The sequence below is a fragment of the Eleutherodactylus coqui genome, chromosome 4 (genome assembly GCF_035609145.1).
Source record: "Eleutherodactylus coqui strain aEleCoq1 chromosome 4, aEleCoq1.hap1, whole genome shotgun sequence".
In the NCBI taxonomy this organism is placed as follows: Eukaryota; Metazoa; Chordata; class Amphibia; order Anura; family Eleutherodactylidae; genus Eleutherodactylus; species Eleutherodactylus coqui.
The window spans coordinates 275,630,509-275,651,424 of NC_089840.1; the positions used below are offsets into that span (position 1 = coordinate 275,630,509).

Below are 20,916 nucleotides of genomic sequence, written 5' to 3' on the forward strand. Positions count from 1 at the left end.
AGACAAGAGGAGCGATACATCGCTAATGAGACGTTCACAGCTATGCTGGCATTGGAGTCCGTTCTAGGCCCGCGATTGCTGAGGATTTGTGCAGAGGCCTATGTCCTGGGTGCTGTGAAAGTCCACTTTCTCCCTACAATTGCTGAAGCGGTTGGCCGAAGCCTATGTCCGGGGGGGGGCTGCAACTGCACCAGGTTGGGGCTGTGCAACTTTTTCCTGGCTAATCCAGTCATTGGAGCGGTGAAAGGAAAGCTAACTGATTTAATGAGCCCGTCGCAGATGAACTAGCATCGAAGTCCGCTTCATGCCTAAGATTGCTGAAGCTGTGGGCCGAGGCCTATGTTGTCGGCGCGGTGCAAGTCTGCCATGTTTGGCCGCTCTGATTTATTTACTGTTCATGTCTTGGGTTGCCTAGGACCCACCTATGCTGTTAGTGCACACTTAGTTCCTATCGCAGTGTTTGACCTGTCTTGCACAAAGACACTGACTGACTTGGGTAGGGGGCAGAGTGCAGATGGCTTTCCCCTTGCGGTGTCGATTGAGCTATGCGACACCTAGACAGAATGAATACTGTGTGGGCATATGGATTCCCCATAGCTATGTAACTCATACCCACGTTTGCAGCTCCTGACGGAGGTGGCACAAGATTGGAATGAAGATCAAACGTCAATTTCTCATTGATTCTCTACATCATTGTGGGCTATCGCCCCGCCCCTTTTAAAGAGGGTCGCTGCCTGGCCCTGCCAACCCTCTGCAGTGTGTGCCTCCGGTTCCTCCTCATGGCAGACGCACTTATAAATAGACATGAGGGTGGTGTGGCTATGCAGCCAGCGTGTGGCATGAGGGCAGCTGAAGGCTGCGCAGAGACACTTTTGTGTGCGCTGCGGACGCAGGGTCGTGCGGGGGGGTTGGGCAGCATGTAACCCAAGAGAAGAGGCAGCGGTGTGTCCTCCAGGCTGTGCTTGCGCTTGGTTGGAGGTAGTGTGGTGCTTAGCTAAGGAGTGCCTTACATAAATGAAAACCTTAGCGAGCATCGGCGATATACAAAAATGCTCGAGTCGCCCATTGACTTCATTGGGGTTTGTTACTCGAAACGAACCCTCGAGCATCGCAGAAAGCATTTTGGTGCTCGCTCATCTCTATTATTCAACCTATTTGGAACAATATAAGACATCATCGGTGTAATAGGCTAGTCCACAGCATCCTACCTCCATAAGCAGAAAATGAGATCATAATATCACTGCAAAAACACAACAAAAAGACAGCAAAAACAATATATATATTTTTTCTTCCTTTCTTTTTCCTTCCCTTTCCTTTCTTCCCCTCTCCCTTTTTCTTCCTTCTCCTTCATTTCTTTCTCCTTCCTTTTCTTTCCCCTTTCCTTCTACTTCCCTTTACTTCTTTAATATACATATACAATAGATCAGTTCTATAGTCCATTCCTGTAGGATACCTTTTGTCTAATTTGAGGATTCAGAATGCCTCTCTTTTTAGAACTTTCTTCTTCATATTGCCTCCTCTGTTTATCCCTGTCACTGCTTCTATGCTTTAGAACATGATTGACTCAAGATTACCATTATGGCAAACCAAAAGGTGTTTGACTACACAGATCTGTTATTTTTATGATTGATATCTCTACAATGTTCCATGATCCTGGTTTTTTATTTCTTCGTGGTACAGCCTGCATAAACTTTGGCGCAACATAAATAGTATCAGAGTTATTTAAAGAATTAGTTTTATATTCCGCTTTTCTATCTGCTCCAAAATTGCATTTTGTATTGATGGCAAACTTACATGCTCCGCACCTGACTCCCCAACATCAGAAGAAGCCGTTTTGCGACAGCAAGCATCGTGAGCGACTGGTCTTTTCTAAATGACTATGTGATAGTTTATTTGCTAGATTTGTGTTACGCCCTGGCACACGTTGTACACCCCCTTCCAAAATAGATTTTAATGTCATATCCTGTTTTAAGATGGGAAGGTATGCAAAAAATATATTTTTTAATTTAACTGAACTAGTCTATGAATCTGCAATTGTTTATTAACCTGCTTATCCCTTAACAGATCGGTTCTATCCACCGATTGGACCCTTTTCCTTGACCTTTCCAGCATCCATTTTTGTACCCTTTTTCCTCCAATCTTTCACATATTTCACTTTCTGAGACTGTATAATCTTTTCTCTTAGTGCAGAAAAGTTTGGCTCTCGCTAGCTTCCCCACTGGTATTGCTTTGATTGTTTGCATGGGATGGCAACTATTGGCACGTAATATGGTATTACCTGAATTGGGTTTTCTATAAAGAGATATTATTATTTTCCCCGTCTCTCCCTCCACTCTCATTTACTTTCAGGACACCATGGACCTACTGAACAAAGTGTCAACTATAAGTCCGCTCCCAGATGGTGCCATCCTGGCCAGTATAGATTTGGTGTCCTTATATTCCAATATCCCAGACAAAAATGGACTGCCTGCCTGCCTGCCAAGCACACGTTGAGGCCAATGGGGTTACCTCTGAGTCAGTGTTACAACTCACAAGATTCATATTCACACACAATTATTTCTCCTTTGACAAAGAAATATTCCTGCAACTAACTGGGACCGCCATGGGCAGTAAAATGGCACCACAATATGCCAACCTTTTCATGGCAAAACTGAAGAATGACATTTTGGCATCTTGCCCCAACAAACCATTGGCCTACTTCTGCTACATTGATGGCATCATAATCATCTGGACCAACACCGAACAAGAACTAATAAAATTTCATGAGAGATTCAATGCATTTCACCCCACCATAAACCTGACATTAAGCTACTCGTATACAGAAATCAACTTTTTGGACACCACCATAAAAATTTAGAACAACTCTATACATACATCCCTATACCGGAAACCGATTGATGGGCCCAAATACCTCAGATGGGACAGTTCCCGTCCTAAGCACATCAAAATGTCCATCATCTACAACCAGGCCATCAGATACAACCGGATCTCTTCTAACCCAACAGACAGAGAGGAACATTTACACAATCTCAAAAAGACATTTTTAAATCAGGGCTACCATCCCATCTCAGTTGATGACCAAATCACCAGAGCCACCTGGATACCCAGAAATCAACTACTCCAATATAAGTAGTAGCTCTGTCATATATATATATATATGCGCACATACACAGAAACAAAGATAACTCATGATGTCCATCTCAGATGCTAGTGTGGTGACCATGATGTCACTTTGTGGGAAGGTCTTTTGCTTTGGGCCAGCGTCGATCATGTGATCAATGCTGTAAAGCACAACGTGCATTCCACCCTCCTCTCTCATTCATAAAATTATTTAAACGTAACGTGCGTCTCTGTTATTAAACACATTGGCGTCATCGTACTAACCACATCGGTTCTGCAAGGAAATTACTATGAATAAAGGTACCTGTGGACTTCTCATTCCCAAACAAGTAATTAAAATCTGTATAAAAACACCTTATACAATGTCTAATGATCTGGCTTCATATATATATATATATATATATATATATATATATATTAGGCAGTTAGGGGGTGATATTGTGGATGGAGTATATCTCCCTCCCAGGCTCTTAGTCCTTAGGAAACTCAGCTGTAGGCACTGACCCCGTTACTGGGGCATAACAGGCTGCAGCTCCCAAGGAGTCAGTGTCTGACAGCCTGAGGAGGAAACCCTCTGAGCACCCTGCGTGGTGCAGCATTTCATCTGTTATACTGCATGGACTTTTGTGTTGCTGTCTTGTTGCCTGGAGCATACTATAAAAATAAAGACTGAAGAAAGTTTTTATGCACTTTTGAGTCCAGTGTGTCATTACTGCCCCCACCCCTTGGAGAACATTGTTACAATACATACACACAAATATATATATATAATCTGAAAGGATAATTTTACATAGGAATTCAAATAAAATAATTTCATCTGAGGAAACATCATACTAAAACATTAGAATACATACATTCTACAATTTTCTTCTATTAAAATCATTTCTTAAGAACATGAATTAAAAAAATGCAATAGATTACTTTTATTATACAGACAAGTAGCTAATAGAGATGAGCGAACGTGTTCTTCCGAGCTTGATATTCGTGCGAATATTAGGGTGTTCGGGATGTTCGTTATTCGTAACGAACACCATGCGGTGTTCTGGTTACTTTCACTTCCTTCCCTGAGACGTTAGCGCGCTTTTCTGGCCAATTGAAAGACAGGGAAGGCATTACAACTTCCCCCTGCAACGTTTAAGCCCTATACCACCCCCCTGCTGTGAGTGGCTGGCGAGATCAGGTGTTCGCCTAATATAAAAGTCGGCCCCTCCCGCGGCTCGCCTCAGATGCGGTGTGAGTTAGATGAGGGACAGTGCTGTTTATACCGGAGCTGCTGTAGGGAAAGAATTGGTAGTTAGTGTAGGCTTCAAGACCCCCCAAAGGTCCTTATTAGGGCCACTGATAGCTGTGTGTTGGCTGCTGTTAGCAGTGGGATTTTTTTTTCTCTCAAAATCGCCTCTGCAGACCGTTGCACCCGGCATTACGGACAGAAGTGCTGCATAGGCAGGGAGAGTGTTAGGAGTGAGTGTAGCCTTCAAGAACCTCAACGGTCCTTTCTAGGGCCATATTTATCCGTGTGCAGTACTGTCCAGGCTGCTGTTAGCTGTGCTGCATTTTTTTTGGGCTTCTCAAAATCGCCTCTGCAGAGCATTCCACCCTCCATTGATACTGCAGGGAAAGAATTGTATAGGCAGAGCCACAACACAGTTATTATTCATAGAATATACGCAGTGCTGCCTTTTGGTGGGAAAAAACTGAAAACAAATCTATTTGTCCAGCCTCTGTCCGTCCTTACGGGCGGTGGAGACGTGTGAGCTGCGTGAAGAACAGTGCTAAATCATACGCACCCAGCTACGCTTTACTGCTGGCTTCGCCATTTGCTTTCCTTAATTGGGAAAAAAAATACCTGCTCTGCCAGAGTTATAATAACTCTGCTACCCTCACGTTCTGTGACACATAAGCAGGGACACAGCACAGTTATTAAACTTCTCATGTTCATAGAATATACGCAGTGCTGCCTTTTGGTGGGAAAAAACTGAAAACAAATCTATTTGTCCAGCCTCTGTCCGTCCTTACGGGCGGTGGAGACGTGTGAGCTGCGTGAAGAACAGTGCTAAATCATACGCACCCAGCTACGCTTTACTGCTGGCTTCGCCATTTGCTTTCCTTAATTGGGAAAAAAAATAGCTGCTCTGCCAGAGTTATAATAACTCTGCTACCCTCACGTTCTGTGACACATAAGCAGGGACACAGCACAGTTATTAAACTTCTCATGTTCATAAAATATACGCAGTGCTGCCTTTTGGTGGGAAAAAACTGAAAACAAATCTATTTGTCCAGCCTCTGTCCGTCCTTACGGGCGGTGGAGACGTGTGAGCTGCGTGAAGAACAGTGCTAAATCATACGCACCCAGCTACGCTTTACTGCTGGCTTCGCCATTTGCTTTCCTTAATTGGGAAAAAAAATACCTGCTCTGCCAGAGTTATAATAACTCTGCTACCCTCACGTTCTGTGACACATAAGCAGGGACACAGCACAGTTATTAAACTTCTCATGTTCATAGAATATACGCAGTGCTGCCTTTTGGTGGGAAAAAACTGAAAACAAATCTATTTGTCCAGCCTCTGTCCGTCCTTACGGGCGGTGGAGACGTGTGAGCTGCGTGAAGAACAGTGCTAAATCATACGCACCCAGCTACGCTTTACTGCTGGCTTCGCCATTTGCTTTCCTTAATTGGGAAAAAAAATACCTGCTCTGCCAGAGTTATAATAACTCTGCTACCCTCACGTTCTGTGACACATAAGCAGGGACACAGCACAGTTATTAAACTTCTCATGTTCATAGAATATACGCAGTGCTGCCTTTTGGTGGGAAAAAACTGAAAACAAATCTATTTGTCCAGCCTCTGTCCGTCCTTACGGGCGGTGGAGACGTGTGAGCTGCGTGAAGAACAGTGCTAAATCATACGCACCCAGCTATGCTTTACTGCTGGCTTCGCCATTTGCTTTCCTTAATTGGGAAACAAAATACCTGCTCTGCCAGAGTTATAATAACTCTGCTACCCTCACGTTCTGTGACACATAAGCAGGGACACAGCACAGTTATTAAACTTCTCATGTTCATAGAATATACGCAGTGCTGCCTTTTGGTGGGAAAAAACTGAAAACAAATCTATTTGTCCAGCCTCTGTCCGTCCTTACGGGCGGTGGAGGCGTGTGAGCTGCGTGAAGAACAGTGCTAAATCATACGCACCCAGCTACGCTTTACTGCTGGCTTCGCCATTTGCTTTCCTTAATTGGGAAAAAAAATACCTGCTCTGCCAGAGTTATAATAACTCTGCTACCCTCACGTTCTGTGACACATAAGCAGGGACACAGCACAGTTATTAAACTTCTCATGTTCATAGAATATACGCAGTGCTGCCTTTTGGTGGGAAAAAACTGAAAACAAATCTATTTGTCCAGCCTCTGTCCGTCCTTACGGGCGGTGGAGACGTGTGAGCTGCGTGAAGAACAGTGCTAAATCATACGCACCCAGCTACGCTTTACTGCTGGCTTCGCCATTTGCTTTCCTTAATTGGGAAAAAAAATAGCTGCTCTGCCAGAGTTATAATAACTCTGCTACCCTCACGTTCTGTGACACATAAGCAGGGACACAGCACAGTTATTAAACTTCTCATGTTCATAGAATATACGCAGTGCTGCCTTTTGGTGGGAAAAAACTGAAAACAAATCTATTTGTCCAGCCTCTGTCCGTCCTTACGGGCGGTGGAGACGTGTGAGCTGCGTGAAGAACAGTGCTAAATCATACGCACCCAGCTACGCTTTACTGCTGGCTTCGCCATTTGCTTTCCTTAATTGGGAAAAAAAATACCTGCTCTGCCAGAGTTATAATAACTCTGCTACCCTCACGTTCTGTGACACATAAGCAGGGACACAGCACAGTTATTAAACTTCTCATGTTCATAGAATATACGCAGTGCTGCCTTTTGGTGGGAAAAAACTGAAAACAAATCTATTTGTCCAGCCTCTGTCCGTCCTTACGGGCGGTGGAGACGTGTGAGCTGCGTGAAGAACAGTGCTAAATCATACGCACCCAGCTACGCTTTACTGCTGGCTTCGCCATTTGCTTTCCTTAATTGGGAAAAAAAATACCTGCTCTGCCAGAGTTATAATAACTCTGCTACCCTCACGTTCTGTGACACATAAGCAGGGACACAGCACAGTTATTAAACTTCTCATGTTCATAGAATATACGCAGTGCTGCCTTTTGGTGGGAAAAAACTGAAAACAAATCTATTTGTCCAGCCTCTGTCCGTCCTTACGGGCGGTGGAGACGTGTGAGCTGCGTGAAGAACAGTGCTAAATCATACGCACCCAGCTAAGCTTTACTGCTGGCTTCGCCATTTGCTTTCCTTAATTGGGAAAAAAAATACCTGCTCTGCCAGAGTTATAATAACTCTGCTACCCTCACGTTCTGTGACACATAAGCAGGGACACAGCACAGTTATTAAACTTAGATAATTCATTCACTAGAGGCAGTGGGGCCTTTCGTTTTCCAAAAAGGGCAAAAATTATATTTGGCCTGCAGTCTTGCGCCAATTTATTTCCTGCCTGTGAAATCAAATCACTGGTAATACAGCATGCTGAGGGGTAGGGGTAGGCCTAGAGGACGTGGACGCGGCCGAGGACGCGGAGGGCCAAGTCAGGGTGTGGGCACAGGCCAAGCTCCTGATCCAGGTGTGTCGCAGCCGACTGCTGCGCGATTAGGAGAGAGGCACGTTTCTGGCGTCCCCACATTCATCGCCCAATTAATGGGTCCACGCGGGAGACGGTTATTAGAAAATGAGCAGTGTGAGCAGGTCCTGTCCTGGATGGCAGAAAGTGCTTCGAGCAACCTATCGTCTACCCGCAGTTCTGCGCCGTCCACTGCTGCCAATCCGAATCCTCTGTCTGCTGCTCCTCCTTCCTCCCAGCCTCCTCACTCCACTACAATAACACCTGCTCAGGAGCGGGAGCACTCCCAGGAACTGTTCTCGGGCCCCTGCTTAGATTGGGCAGCAGCGGTTCCTCTCCCACCAGAGGAGTTTATCGTCACTGATGCCCAACCATTCGAAAGTTCCCGGGGTCCGGGGGAAGAGGCTGGGGACTTCCGCCAACTGTCTCAACAACTTTCTGTGGGTGAGGAGGACGATGACGATCAGACACAGTTGTCTTGCAGTGAGGTAGTAGTAAGGGCAGTAAGTCCCAGGGAGCAGCGCACAGAGGATTCGGAGGAAGAGCAGCAGGACGATGAGGTGACTGACCCCACCTGGTGTGCAACGCTTACTCAGGAGGACAGGTCTTCAGAGGGGGAGTCAAGGGCATCAGCAGGGCAGGTTGCAAGAGGCAGTGCAGTGGCCAGGGGTAGAGGCAGGGCCAGACCGAATAATCCACCAAGTGTTTCCCAAAGCGCCCCCTCGCGCCATGCCACCCTGCGGAGGCCGAGGTGCTCTAAGGTCTGGCAGTTTTTCACAGAGACGCCTGACGACCGACGAACAGTGGTGTGCAACCTTTGTCGCGCAAAGCTCAGCCGGGGAGCCAACACCAACAGCCTCACCACCACCACCATGCGCAGACATATGATGGCCAAGCACCCCGCAAGGTGGGACAAAGGCCGTTCACCGCCTCCGGTTTGCACCCCTGCCTCTCCCCCTGTGCCCCAACCTGCCACTGAGATGCAACCCCCCTCTCAGGACACAGGCACTACCGCCTCATGGCCTGCACCCACACCCTCATCTCCGCTGTCCTCGGCCCCATCCAGCAGTGTAGTTCAGCGCACCGTTCAGCCGTCGCTTGCGCAAGTGTTCGAGCGCAAGCGCAAGTACGCCGCCACGCACCCGCACGCTCAAACGTTAACCGTCCGCATCGCAAAATTCATCAGCCTTGAGATGCTGCCGTATAGGGTTGTGGAAACGGAGTCCTTCAAAAGTATCATGGAGGCGGCGGCCCCACGCTACTCAGTTCCCAGTCGCCACTACTTTTCCCGATGTGCCGTCCCAGCCCTGCACGACCACGTCTCCCGCAACATTGTGCGCGCCCTCACCAACGCGGTTACTGCCACGGTCCACTTAACTACGGACACGTGGACAAGCACAGGCGGGCAGGGCCACTACATCTCCCTGACGGCACATTGGGTGAATTTAGTGGAGGCTGGGACAGAGTCAGAGCCTGGGACCGCTCACGTCCTACCCACCCCCAGAATTGCGGGCCCCAGCTCGGTGCTGGTATCTGCGGAGGTGTATGCTTCCTCCACTAAAGCACCCTCCTCCTCCTCCTCTGTCTCACAATCAAGATGTGTTAGCAGCAGCATGTCGCCAGCAGTCGGTGTCGTGCGGTGTGGCAGCACAGCGGTGGGCAAGCGTCAGCAGGCCGTGCTGAAACTACTCAGCTTAGGCGATAAGAGGCACACGGCCCACGAACTGCTGCAGGGTCTGACACAGCAGACCGACCGCTGGCTTGCGCCGCTGAGCCTCCAACCGGGCATGGTCGTGTGTGACAACGGCCGTAACCTGGTGGCGGCTCTGCAGCTCGGCAGCCTCACGCACGTGCCATGCCTGGCCCACGTCTTTAATTTGGTGGTTCAGCGCTTTCTGAAAAGCTACCCACGCTTGTCAGACCTGCTCGTAAAGGCGCGCCGGCTCTGCGCACATTTCCGCAAGTCCCACACGGACGCTGCCACCCTGCGCACCCTGCAACATCACTTTAAGCTGCCAGTGCACCGACTGCTGTGCGACGTGCCCACACGGTGGAACTCTACGCTCCACATGTTGGCCAGGCTCTATGAACAACGGAGAGCTATAGTCGAATACCAACTCCAACATGGGCGGCGCAGTGGGAGTCAGCCTCCTCAATTCCTTTCAGAAGAGTGGGCCTGGTTGGCAGACATCTGCCATGTCCTTGCTAATTTTGAGGAGTCTACCCAGGTGGTGAGCGGCGATGCTACAATCATTAGCGTCACCATTCCTCTGCTATGCATCTTGAGAAATTCCCTGCAAACCATAAAGGCAGCTGCTTTGCGCTCGGAAACGGGGGCGGGGGAAGACAGTATGCCGCTGGATAGTCAGGGCACCCTCCTGTCTATTTCTCAGCGCGTACAGGAGGAGGAGGAGGAGCATGAGGAGGATGAGGAGGAGGGGGAAGAGACAGCTTGGGCCGCTGCTGACGGTACACCGGCTGATTGCCTGTCATCCTTTCAGCGTGTATGGCCTGAGGAGGAGGAGGAGGAGGAGGAGGAGGAGGATCCTGAAAGTGATCTTCCTAGTGAGGACAGCCATGTGTTGCGTACTGGTACCCTGGCACACATGGCTGACTTCATGTTAGGATGCCTTTCTCGTGACCCTCGCGTTGCACGCATTCTGGCCACGACGGATTACTGGGTGTACACACTGCTCGATCCACGGTATAAGGAGAACCTGCCCACTCTGATTCCCGAAGAGGAAAGGGGTTCGAGAGTGTTGCTATACCACAGGACCCTTGCGGACAAGCTGATGGTAAAATTCCCAGCCGACAGCGCTAGTGGCAGAAGGCGCAGTACCGAGGGCAAGGTAGCAGGGGATGTGCGTAGATCGAGCAGCATGTACATCCCAGGCAGTGCAACAGTCTTTAAGGGCCTGGCCAGCTTTATGGCTCCCCACCAAGACTGTGTCACCGCTCCCCAGTCACGGCTGAGTCGGCGGGAGCACTGTAAAAGGATGGTGAGGGAGTACGTAGCGGATCGCACGACCATCCTCGGTGACGCCTGTGCCCCCTACAACTACTGGGTGTCGAAGCTGGACACGTGGCCTGAACTCGCGCTGTATGCCCTGGAGGTGCTTGCTTGTCCTGCGGCTAGCGTCTTGTCGGAAAGGGTGTTTAGTGCGGCTGGGGGAATCATCACAGATAAGCGTAGCCGCTTGTCAACCGACAGTGCCGACAGGCTAACACTCATCAAGATGAACAAAGGCTGGATTTCCCCAGACTTCTGTTCTCCACCAGCGGACAGCAGCGATACGTAAGCAATACGTAGGCTGCACCCGCGGATGGAAGCTACGTTCTCTCTCACCATCCAAAACGGGGACATTTCTGCTTCATCAATCTGTGTCTAATATTCCTCCTCCTCCTCCTCCTGCTCCTCCTCCTGAAACCTCACGTAATCACGCTGAACGGGCAATTTTTCTTAGGGCCACAAGGCTCAGTCAAATAATTTTTCAGAACAATTTTTAAAAGTTTCAATGCGCTTAAAAGCATTGGAACTTTAACTTGAACCAATTTTTCGTTACACTGGGCTGCCTCCAGGCCTAGTTACCACTTAAGCCACATTAACCAAAGCGATTAATGTGTTTCACCTGCCCTCTTGGCTGGCCATGGCCAATTTTTGGGATGTACATTAGTACTGTTGATACAGCAATTTTTGTGGGCCCTCGCCTACAGTGTAATCAAATTAATTTTTAGCCCACCTGCATTACAGCTGACGTAACCTCAGCTGTGTTGGGCAATGCAATGGGATATTTTTGTGTACCGCCGGTGGGTTCCAGGGAGCCACCCATGCTGTAGGTGCACACGGAGTTTTTAATACATCTGTACACTTCTAAAGAACCCCAGTCTGACTGGGGCATGCAGTGTGGGCCGAAGCCCACCTGTATTACGCACAACATTACTACCTCAGCTGTGTTGGGCAATGCAATGGGATATTTCTATGTACCGCCGGTGGCTTCCTGGCACCCACCCAGGCAGTGGGTCCACAGGGAATTATAAATGCATCTGTTTCCACTTATAAAGAAACCCAGTCTGACTGGGGCATGCAGTGTGGGCCGAAACCCACCTGCATTAACCCTTTCCAGTCCACTGTGTGACCTGTGAAGACATTAGGGTTTAAGGCTGTACAGCTCCGTTGTTGGTAGACGTCCGTCGGGGTTCTCTTACTGTATATTGCCAGCCTCTCTGCTGTCGGAGCCTATCCTACGTGTCAGCTCATGCAGTACTGGCTTTAGCCAGCATATAGCGCCGTTGTATAACGGCAGAAAAAGAGTAAGCCCCCTAGGAAAACCATATACAAATTGGATTGGAAAGGGTTAAGCACAACATTACTACCTCAGCTGTGTTGGGCAATGCAATGGGATATTTCTATGTACCGCCGGTGGCTTCCTGGCACCCACCCATGCTGTAGGTGCACACGGAGTTTTTACTACATCTGTACACTTATAAAGAACCCCAGTCAGACTGGGGCATGCAGTGTGGGCCGAAGCCCACCTGCATTAAGCACGACATTACTACCTCAGCTGTGTTGGGCAATGCAATGGGATATTTCTGTGTACCACCGGTGGGTTCCAGGGAGCCACCCATGCTGTGGGTCGACAGGGACTTCACAATAGGGAGTTGTACCTGCCTGTGTCTATGAATTAAAAAGCCCGGTCTGACTGGGGCATGCAGACACCTTGACAGAATGAATAGTGTGTGGCACATAGGTTCCCCATTGCTATGCCCACGTGTGCAGCTCCTGATGGCGGTGGCACAGGATTCTATTTCTCATTGCTTCTGTACAGCATTGTGGGCTATCGCTCCGCCACTTTTAAAGAGGGTCGCTGCCTAGCCGTGCCAACCTCTGCAGTGTGTGCCTGCGGTCCCTCGTCATGGCAGACGCAATTCTAAATAGACATGAGCGTGGTGTGGCATGAGGGCAGCTGAAGGCTGCCCAGGGACACTTTGGTGTGCGCTGTGGGGGGGAGGGGGGGCGGTTGGTCAGCATGTAACCCAGGAGAAGTGTCAGTGGAGTGTCATGCAGGCAGTGATTGTGCTTTGTTGGAGGTAGTGTGGTGCTTAGCAAAGGTATGCCATGCTAATGAGCGCTTTTCAGAAGGAAAAGTTGTTGGGAGGGGGGGGGGGGCCACTCTTGCCGCTATTGTGGCTTAATAGTGGGACCTGTGAACTTAGGATGCAGCCCAACATGTAGCCCCTCGCCTGCCCTATCCGTCACTGTGTCATTCCCATCACTTTCCTGAATTGCCCAGATTTTCACACATGAAAACCTTAGCGAGCATCGGCGAAATACAAAAATGTTCTGGTCGCCCATTGACTTCAATGGGGTTCGTTGTTCGAAACGAACCCTCGAGCATCACGGGAAGTTCGTTACGAATAACGAACACCCGAACATTTTGGTGTTCGCTCATCTCTAGTAGCTAACAATGCTTCTTCTCTAATGTACAACTTTTAGTTTTACTTCATATAAAGAGTTGTGTCTTTATTCTTGTTCTTCTAATACTTTTTCCAGAGTTTCATTTAGCCTGTGTGCGGCCAATGTCTTTAACTGGTGACTCCAGAACATTTCCTTCCTTCGTAGCTGGTTAATGATTTAGATGGGATATGTTGTAGTGGGTGACAGCCATGGGTTTCTGCAAAGTGTCGGGATTCACTATGTTTCAGAAATGTATTTTTTATATCAAACCTGTGTTTCGCAATGCGTGTTCTCAAAGCATTTTTTGTTCTCCCCACATATTTTATGCCACAAGTAAATTCTAACAGATAGATAACTAATTTAGCTTCATAATTTATTTTACATTTTACTTTAATTGAATCTTCTTTCTCTCCGATATTTTCTATGGTTTTGTTCTTTCTAAAGATGACTCTGGGGTTCCTGTTTATGGAGTCAATGGCACTTTAAAAAAGAACTATTAATATTCACAGCAATGAGGCATACACCTATATATAGTACATCACACATATATAGCGCCACACATGGACATTACACACATATATCCATCCTTCTCTCACCGTGCACACGCTAAAACCGCTCACTGTTGCCCTCATCCACTCTCGGCTCCATTATCGCTTGTGATTGGCCTCCCCTGCGCCAGACTCTCCCCTCTCCGATCCATCCTAAATACGGCAGCCAGGCTCATCTTCCTGTCCAGCCGCTAATCTGACACCCATACCCTCATCCACAAAGCTCTCCACAGCACCGCGCTGTCCTACATTGCCTCCGTCATCTCAATCCACCACCCAGCCACAGCGCTGCACTCCGCTAACAAGATCAGATTAAGCTCCCCTTTAATTTGAACCTTTAATTCTTGCCTCCATGACTTCTGCAGAGCAGCACCGGTCCTCTGGGAGGCGCTACCCAAAACTATCTGTGCCAACTCTGATACATAATTTCAGGCGTGCTCTAAAAACGCACCTCTTCAGGGAGGCATACCAAATACCCTAAACCAAACCCCTCTGTACTCGCCTAATAACATGCTTCCTGTCCTACTGACTGCAATCCCTAGCTGTAATTAACCGCCCCCTGCAGTCATATCGATTCGGCCACTATACGGCTTATGTCTGACCATTGTCCATGTGTATAATATCCCTCACACACACGCTCGGCTCCGCTCCTCCATCTTGTACACGCTTGGCTCCGCTCCTCTGTCTCACACACACTCGGCTCTGCTCCTCCGTCTCACACACGCTCGGCTCTGCTCCTCCATCTTGCACATGCTCGGCTTTGCTCCTCCGTCTCGCACACGCTCGGCTCCGCTCCTCCGTCTCGCACACGCACTCGGCTCTGCTCCTCCATCTCGCACACACTCAGCTTTGCTCCTCCGTCTCACACACGCTCGGCTCTGCTCCTCCGTCTCACACACGCTCGGCTCTGCTCCTCCATCTCACACACGCTCGGCTCTGCTCCTCCGTCTCACACACACTCAGCTCTGCTCCCCCATCTTGTACACACTCGGCTCCGCTCCTCTGTCTCACACACACTCGGCTCTGCTCCTCCGTCTCGCACACACTCGGCTCTGCTCCTCTGTCTCACACACACTCGGCTCTGCTCCTCCGTCTCACACACGCTCGGCTCTGCTCCTCCGTCTCACACACGCTCGGCTCTGCTCCTCCATCTCGCACACGCTCGGCTCTGCTCCTCCGTCTCGCACACACTCGGCTCCGCTCCTCTGTCTCACACACGCTCGGCTCTGCTCCTCTGTCTCACACACGCTCGGCTCTGCTCCATCCACTCTCTGAATACATCCTGCAGAGTCCTGCATCCACTGAGCGGAGAGACCTGGTCATGTGACCCCTTGTCTCCTCCCACACACTGATCACATGACGATGACATCATCACAGGTCCTGTAAGCACAGCACAACCCCACGGCTCCTGTCCGGCTGCAGGTAATAATAATAATCTTTATATAACTCCAACTTAGTCCGAAAACAGAGCAGTACAGATACCAAAGACAAGGATACTAAAACCACGGTTACATAGTAATCAGCTGATGGAGACAGTAGGGGTGCGGGGCTCCAACGAGCTTACATACTACAGATAATGGGGGGATACAGAAGGTAGAGGGGCTTTAGATCTGCACGGTGTGGGGGGGTGGAGGGTGAGGGATACTATACACATAGACAATGGTCAGACATAAGCCGTATAGTGGCCGAATCGGTGTGACTGCAGGGGGCGGTTGGTTACAACTAGTAGGGATTGCAGTCAGTAGGTCAGGAAGCATGTTATCAGGCGGAGTACAGAGGGGTTTGTTTAGGGTATGCGGTATGCCCCCCTGAAGAGGTGCGTTTTTAGAGCACGCCTGACGTTTTGTGTGTCTGGGATTGCCCAGATAGCTTTTGGTAGTGCGTTCCAGAGGACTGGTGCTGCTCTGGAGAAGTCTTGGAGGCGGGAGAGAGAGGTTTGGGTTAAAGGTGCGCTCAGTCTGATTTCATTAGCGGAGCGGATGCCATGGACTGGATGGTGGATTGAGATGAGGAATGATATACAGGGTGGCGTGGTGCTGTGGAGGGCTTTGTGGATGTGGGTGGTGAGTTTGAATAGAATTCTGTATTTAACAGGCAGCCAGTGCAGTGACTGGCATGGGGCAGAGGTGTCAGATTAGCGGCTGGACAGGAAGATGAGCCTGGCTGCCGCATTCAGGATGGATCGGAGAGGGGAGAGTCTGGTGCAGGGGAGGCCGATCAGCAATGAGTTGCAATAATCGAGCCGGGAGTGGATGAGGGCAACAGTGAGCGTTTTTAGCATGTGCATGGTGAGAAGAGAGCGGATTCTTGTGATGTTCTTGAGGTGCAGGTGACACGCTCAGACCAGAGATTAGTTATAGCGGGTAAAGCAGAGATCAAGTCGAATATAACCCCAAGACAAGAGGCGTGTGGGGAGTTATGGTGCCACACACTGAGAATGAGACATGAGGATGAGGTCGGTTAGCAGAAGGCGGAAACACCAGTAGGTCAGTTTCTTGAGAGGTTCAGTTTTAGGCTTCCGTTTTCATGGCCAGCCGATATGCGCTGTGATCTGATGCATTGGATTCCAATGGATAAGATCACATGGGAGTATTTCTGAGAGGTAACAACGCCCGGCCAAGCCAATATAGCACTGGTGTTTTTACGTCGGGCCCAAAAGGTAGTCCTGGAACTATCTTTTGGGGTGGAATATGTTGGCCGCTGCATGGGCTCCTTTGTCAGCTGATGGCAGCGGCCGTAGGTGGGAGGGAGTTTAGCAGCGTGGCTGCTAAACTTCCTCCCTCCGTTCTCCTCCCCACCTGTGCAGGCTCAACTCTAGTTCCTCCCCGCTTGTTCTGTGGAATAGGAGGGGGTGGGGTGGAGCTAAGTGTCCGCCCTCTCCACGCCCCTTGTACATAGCCATCAATGGGAGGGGGCGGGGTGGGCCAGAGCTTAGATCCGTCACTGTCCCTCCCCCTCCCATTGCACAGAACGAGCGGGGAGAGACAAGAGGTGAGCCTGCAATGGGGGGGGAGGGGAAATGGGCAATGGCCTGGTGAGCTCGGCACATTTGCGCCGGCCTCACCAGGCCATATGATTGGGTGCACAAACCTTTGATTTGTGTGCCCATTCATTAGACTTTTCACTCCCAACGTAGCGTATATCGGCTTGCTGTGGAAACGGCCGGCCCATATGTGCTCCTGTGAAAGAAGCCTTAGGTTGAGAGGACAAAGTGTTAGAGACAACGGACAGACAGAGGAATGTTGCTGTGATGTCACAGGCGGAGGTACTGGTAGCCAAATCTTCTGATGGTTTGCCCATTAGGGGCTGTGTAGACGGACAATACTGAGCACTGGGGGACCCCAACAGCAAGGGGAAGAGAAGAGAAGGTAGAGCCAGAAGGACAACAGCCGCACCTAAAGTAGTAGTTGCTTGAGTAGCTGCAGTGCTGGCGCAAACTAATGCCCAACTTGAGAATCAACACACTCGACAAGCCGCTGCTCGACTAGCTCAGATGCTGGAACAAACTAACGGCCAACTCCAGAATCAGCGCAAGCGACAAGTAGCCGCTCGAATTGTAGAAACTAATGAAGCAAAGCATGCCCGACATTCTTCAGACCGAGAGAGACATTCAATTTTGAGAAGAACAGCTTGGAAAGTTTTGGAGGGGGGGAGCTTTTAAATACAATGCAAACAATAACTACGAGTGTCACCCTCAGCTTTCTATTGGCAGAATGAACAAACCATGTTTATATTGCAATGCTCTAAAGTGGCCCCAGGAGACCCCTGGACTATGTTGCCATGGTGGAAAAGTTTTACTATCAACGCTTAGAACACTTTGTAAACCACTACAGACTTTTATGTCAGGATCATCTTCCAGGATCTAAACATTTCCTGGAAAATATGAGAAAGTACAACTTATGTTTTCAAATGACATGATTTGGCATGACAAAGGAATTGAGCAACGGCAGATTTCAATCAACATTTTAAAGTCGAATTGCAAATTTATCAACATGTTGGTTCACTACTACTTAAATCAAATGAGAAACACAAGTTCCTGCTGATCTACTTTATGGGGGGCGAACAGCAGCAAGCCGAACAATGCTGCAAGAACACCCCAGCCACTAGGGAAGATACTGCCTTATCACTGCAGCGAATGCTGCACGAGAATAACAGCTATGTTCATAGTTTTATATCAGCGCTACAGCGAATGCCCTGTGATGCATTTAAGGTAGTTATTCGGGCAGACAAAATACCTTCTGGTCAACATAAAGGATGTTTTAATGCATCAACAAGTGATGAAGTAGCTATTGCTATCACTGGGAATGAGATTGGCAATTATTTTGGAAAAATACAATAGTCAGTTGCAGCGAGTGGCTGCAGGACCCTCTCATTTTTTGCCATGGAGAGGATGGCTTGTGTTGACGGACAGCAGCTTCTGCCGGCGTTCCGGAGGGGTCTTATCCCATGCCTCGCAGCCGCCAGCCTGAGTTTTGTGAGGTGCAGCCACCGTCTCGTCGCTTCAGAATCTTCTGGATGTCTTCTGAAATCAGTAAATCTTCCAAAACTTCTCTTTCCTGCTTCATGTAGTGTTTATAGCATTTAGCAGGAAGAGCTGGACACGTTTTGGACACCTGATCCTTCTACAGCAGCCGGACTCATACAAATCACTGGGGAAGAAATAACAGATATCCTGTTGTATTCTTATAACATCATAAATCCCCCTGGTTAACCCCTTCCTGCTCCGGGGCTTATATGTACACGCTAGGAGAGAAGGCATTCCTGTAAATGGACGAACAGTTACATCCTATGGATGGTGCGGGCAGAGAAGTTGAGCAACCATCATCTGACTGCTGGCCTCCCGCTGCAACAGCAGCATCTAAAAGCTTCAGAAAGGGAGAGAACCATGTAAATGTGGAGGGACAATGGGTTGCCATGGCAAATTAATGCATCAATAGCGTCCGGGTCTGTGATCACTAGGATAAGCTATGATGCATTGCAGTACAGTAGTGTATTATCAGAGCGATCATAGCCTCACTGGTCCAATTTCCCTCCAGGGACATAAATATATATGTATATATATATATTAATTTTGGTATCATCATAATTGTACAAGTCTACAGAAAAAAGTTATCATGTCATTTATACTGCATGATTAACTCCTACACATACGGTTCCGCCCCTCCATCTCGTATGGGAAAGATTATTGTACAAATTGTTAAACAGCATGTATGCAAGTATCTCATACCATACTTATTGAAAAAATGACCAAATATGGGATTGACAAGGCAACTGTTAGGTGGATTCAGAACGGGCTACATGATTCCACTCAAAGAGAAGTCATAAATGCCTACGCGTTCAAGTGGAAGAATATTTTGAGTCGGGTATCACAAGACTGTGTCCTAGGCCCAGCGTTCAACATTTTATTAATGATTTAGATAAGGGAATTGATGGAAAAACATATTATTGAGTTTTCAAACGACACAAAGGTAAGAACAATGGCTTAACATTGGGGAAGAGAGGATTCAAAAAGATCTGGACAAACTTTAACAGCAGGCGGTGACTTACAGAATGGTATTTAACAGGGAGAAATGCAAAGTCCTACATTTGAGCAAGAAACATGAAAAAAAAACATACAGAATGGGAGGAATTGGGCTAAGCAGCAGAACATGTGAAAAGGACTTGGGTATACTAATAGATCACAGACTGAACATGAGTCAACAATGTGATGCAGCAGCCAAAAAGGCAAACACAATTCTGGGATGTATTAAGAGAAGCATAGAGTCTAGATCACATGAGGTAATTATCCCCTCTACTTATTTAGACCTCACCTGGAATACTCTGTCCAGTTTTTGGCACCACAAATTTAAAAAGACATCGGCAAACTGGAGCAAGTTCAGAGAAGTCACCAAGATGGTGAGCGGTCTGCAAATCATGTCCTATGAGGAACGGTTAAAGGACCCGGGAGTATTTAGCTTGCAAAAAAGAAGGCTGAGAGGAGACTTAATAGCTGTCTAAAAATATCTGAAGGGCTGTCACACTGCAGATTGATCAGCCCTATTCTCATCTGCACAAGGAAAGACTAGAAGCAATGGGATGAAACTGAAAGGGGGGGAGACAGATTAGATATAAAAAAAAAAGTTTCTTAAGCGAGGGTAATTAATCCAAGAGGAAAACAAATACTCAGCAGCATATTCTCCCATAACGAAAAGACAAGCAGCTTCGTTTTGACCTCCACCGTCTTTTTCAAGCTTGATCACATGACCAGGTGTCTACGCAGAGACCTGCATACACTGAGCGTAGAGAACTGGTCATGTGATCCCTTTTCTCCTCCCAAACAGGTGACTGATCAGATGATAGTGACATCATCGCAGGTCATGTAGGCACAGATTACTTCCACGTCCCCTGTCCAGCTCTGAAGTTGGAGTTTTGGGGGTCCCAGTTTCTCATTGTGTAGACACCAGGGAGGCGGCAGGAGATTATTGACCATGTAACGCTACTTTGGGAAGTTTGGAAACAAACAAAATTAAAAAAGAAAAAGTTCTAGCACTCTAGAGGTTGCGTAGATGACTTATGTCCAAAAGAAGGTAGCATGCAGAGAAAAACAATGGCACTTATGTTTTTTTTTTTTGGGGGGGGGGGATCCAAGATTAAGAACACCCCAACTTGTGCTTTAAAATAATCACTGGAGAGGATAAGGCCCATGATCCCAAATTGGATACTATTTTATTGCTAGAATATACATACAGAAATAAAAGTCTTGCAACACATTTCGAAGGAGGTTCTCTTTTTAGGCCTTAGTCACACGGGCGTTTTTTCGGGCGATTTGCGCATCGCATGACGGATGCGCATGCGCAAATCGCGTGACCGGAGCCAAAAAATCGCCCGAAAATCTGCTCCTAGCCGCGTTTCATTAGAAACGGGCCGGAGCTGTCCAGCGCATTGCATTCAATGGAGCTGGCAATACAGCCGTCTCCATTGAAAGCAATGCGCTGCGGGCGAGTGTGGGATGAATTGTCGGGAAGGGCTTAAATATATAAGCCCTTCCCTGCAATTCATCCAGAAAAGTGTTAAAATAAAAAATATATATATACTCACCTGCTCCCGGCAGCCAGAGTACAGCGTGGCCGTCCTTCAG

General features: G+C 48.3%; 1 protein-coding gene across 2 annotated transcripts in view; it reads left to right on the forward strand.

The window, feature by feature from the left end:
• LOC136624354 (zinc finger protein 300-like) overlaps positions 1-20,916 on the forward strand; it is a 253,017-nt gene that overhangs the window by 124,413 nt on the left and 107,688 nt on the right. The window contains exon 7 of one of the 2 annotated variants that reach the window (XM_066598309.1): positions 19,553-19,561. The exons of the other annotated variant lie outside the window; for it this stretch is intronic. Coding sequence (XP_066454406.1) covers positions 19,553-19,561 — 9 coding nt within the window. The remainder of the gene's footprint in view (positions 1-19,552; positions 19,562-20,916) is intronic. 2 annotated transcript variants of the gene reach the window in all.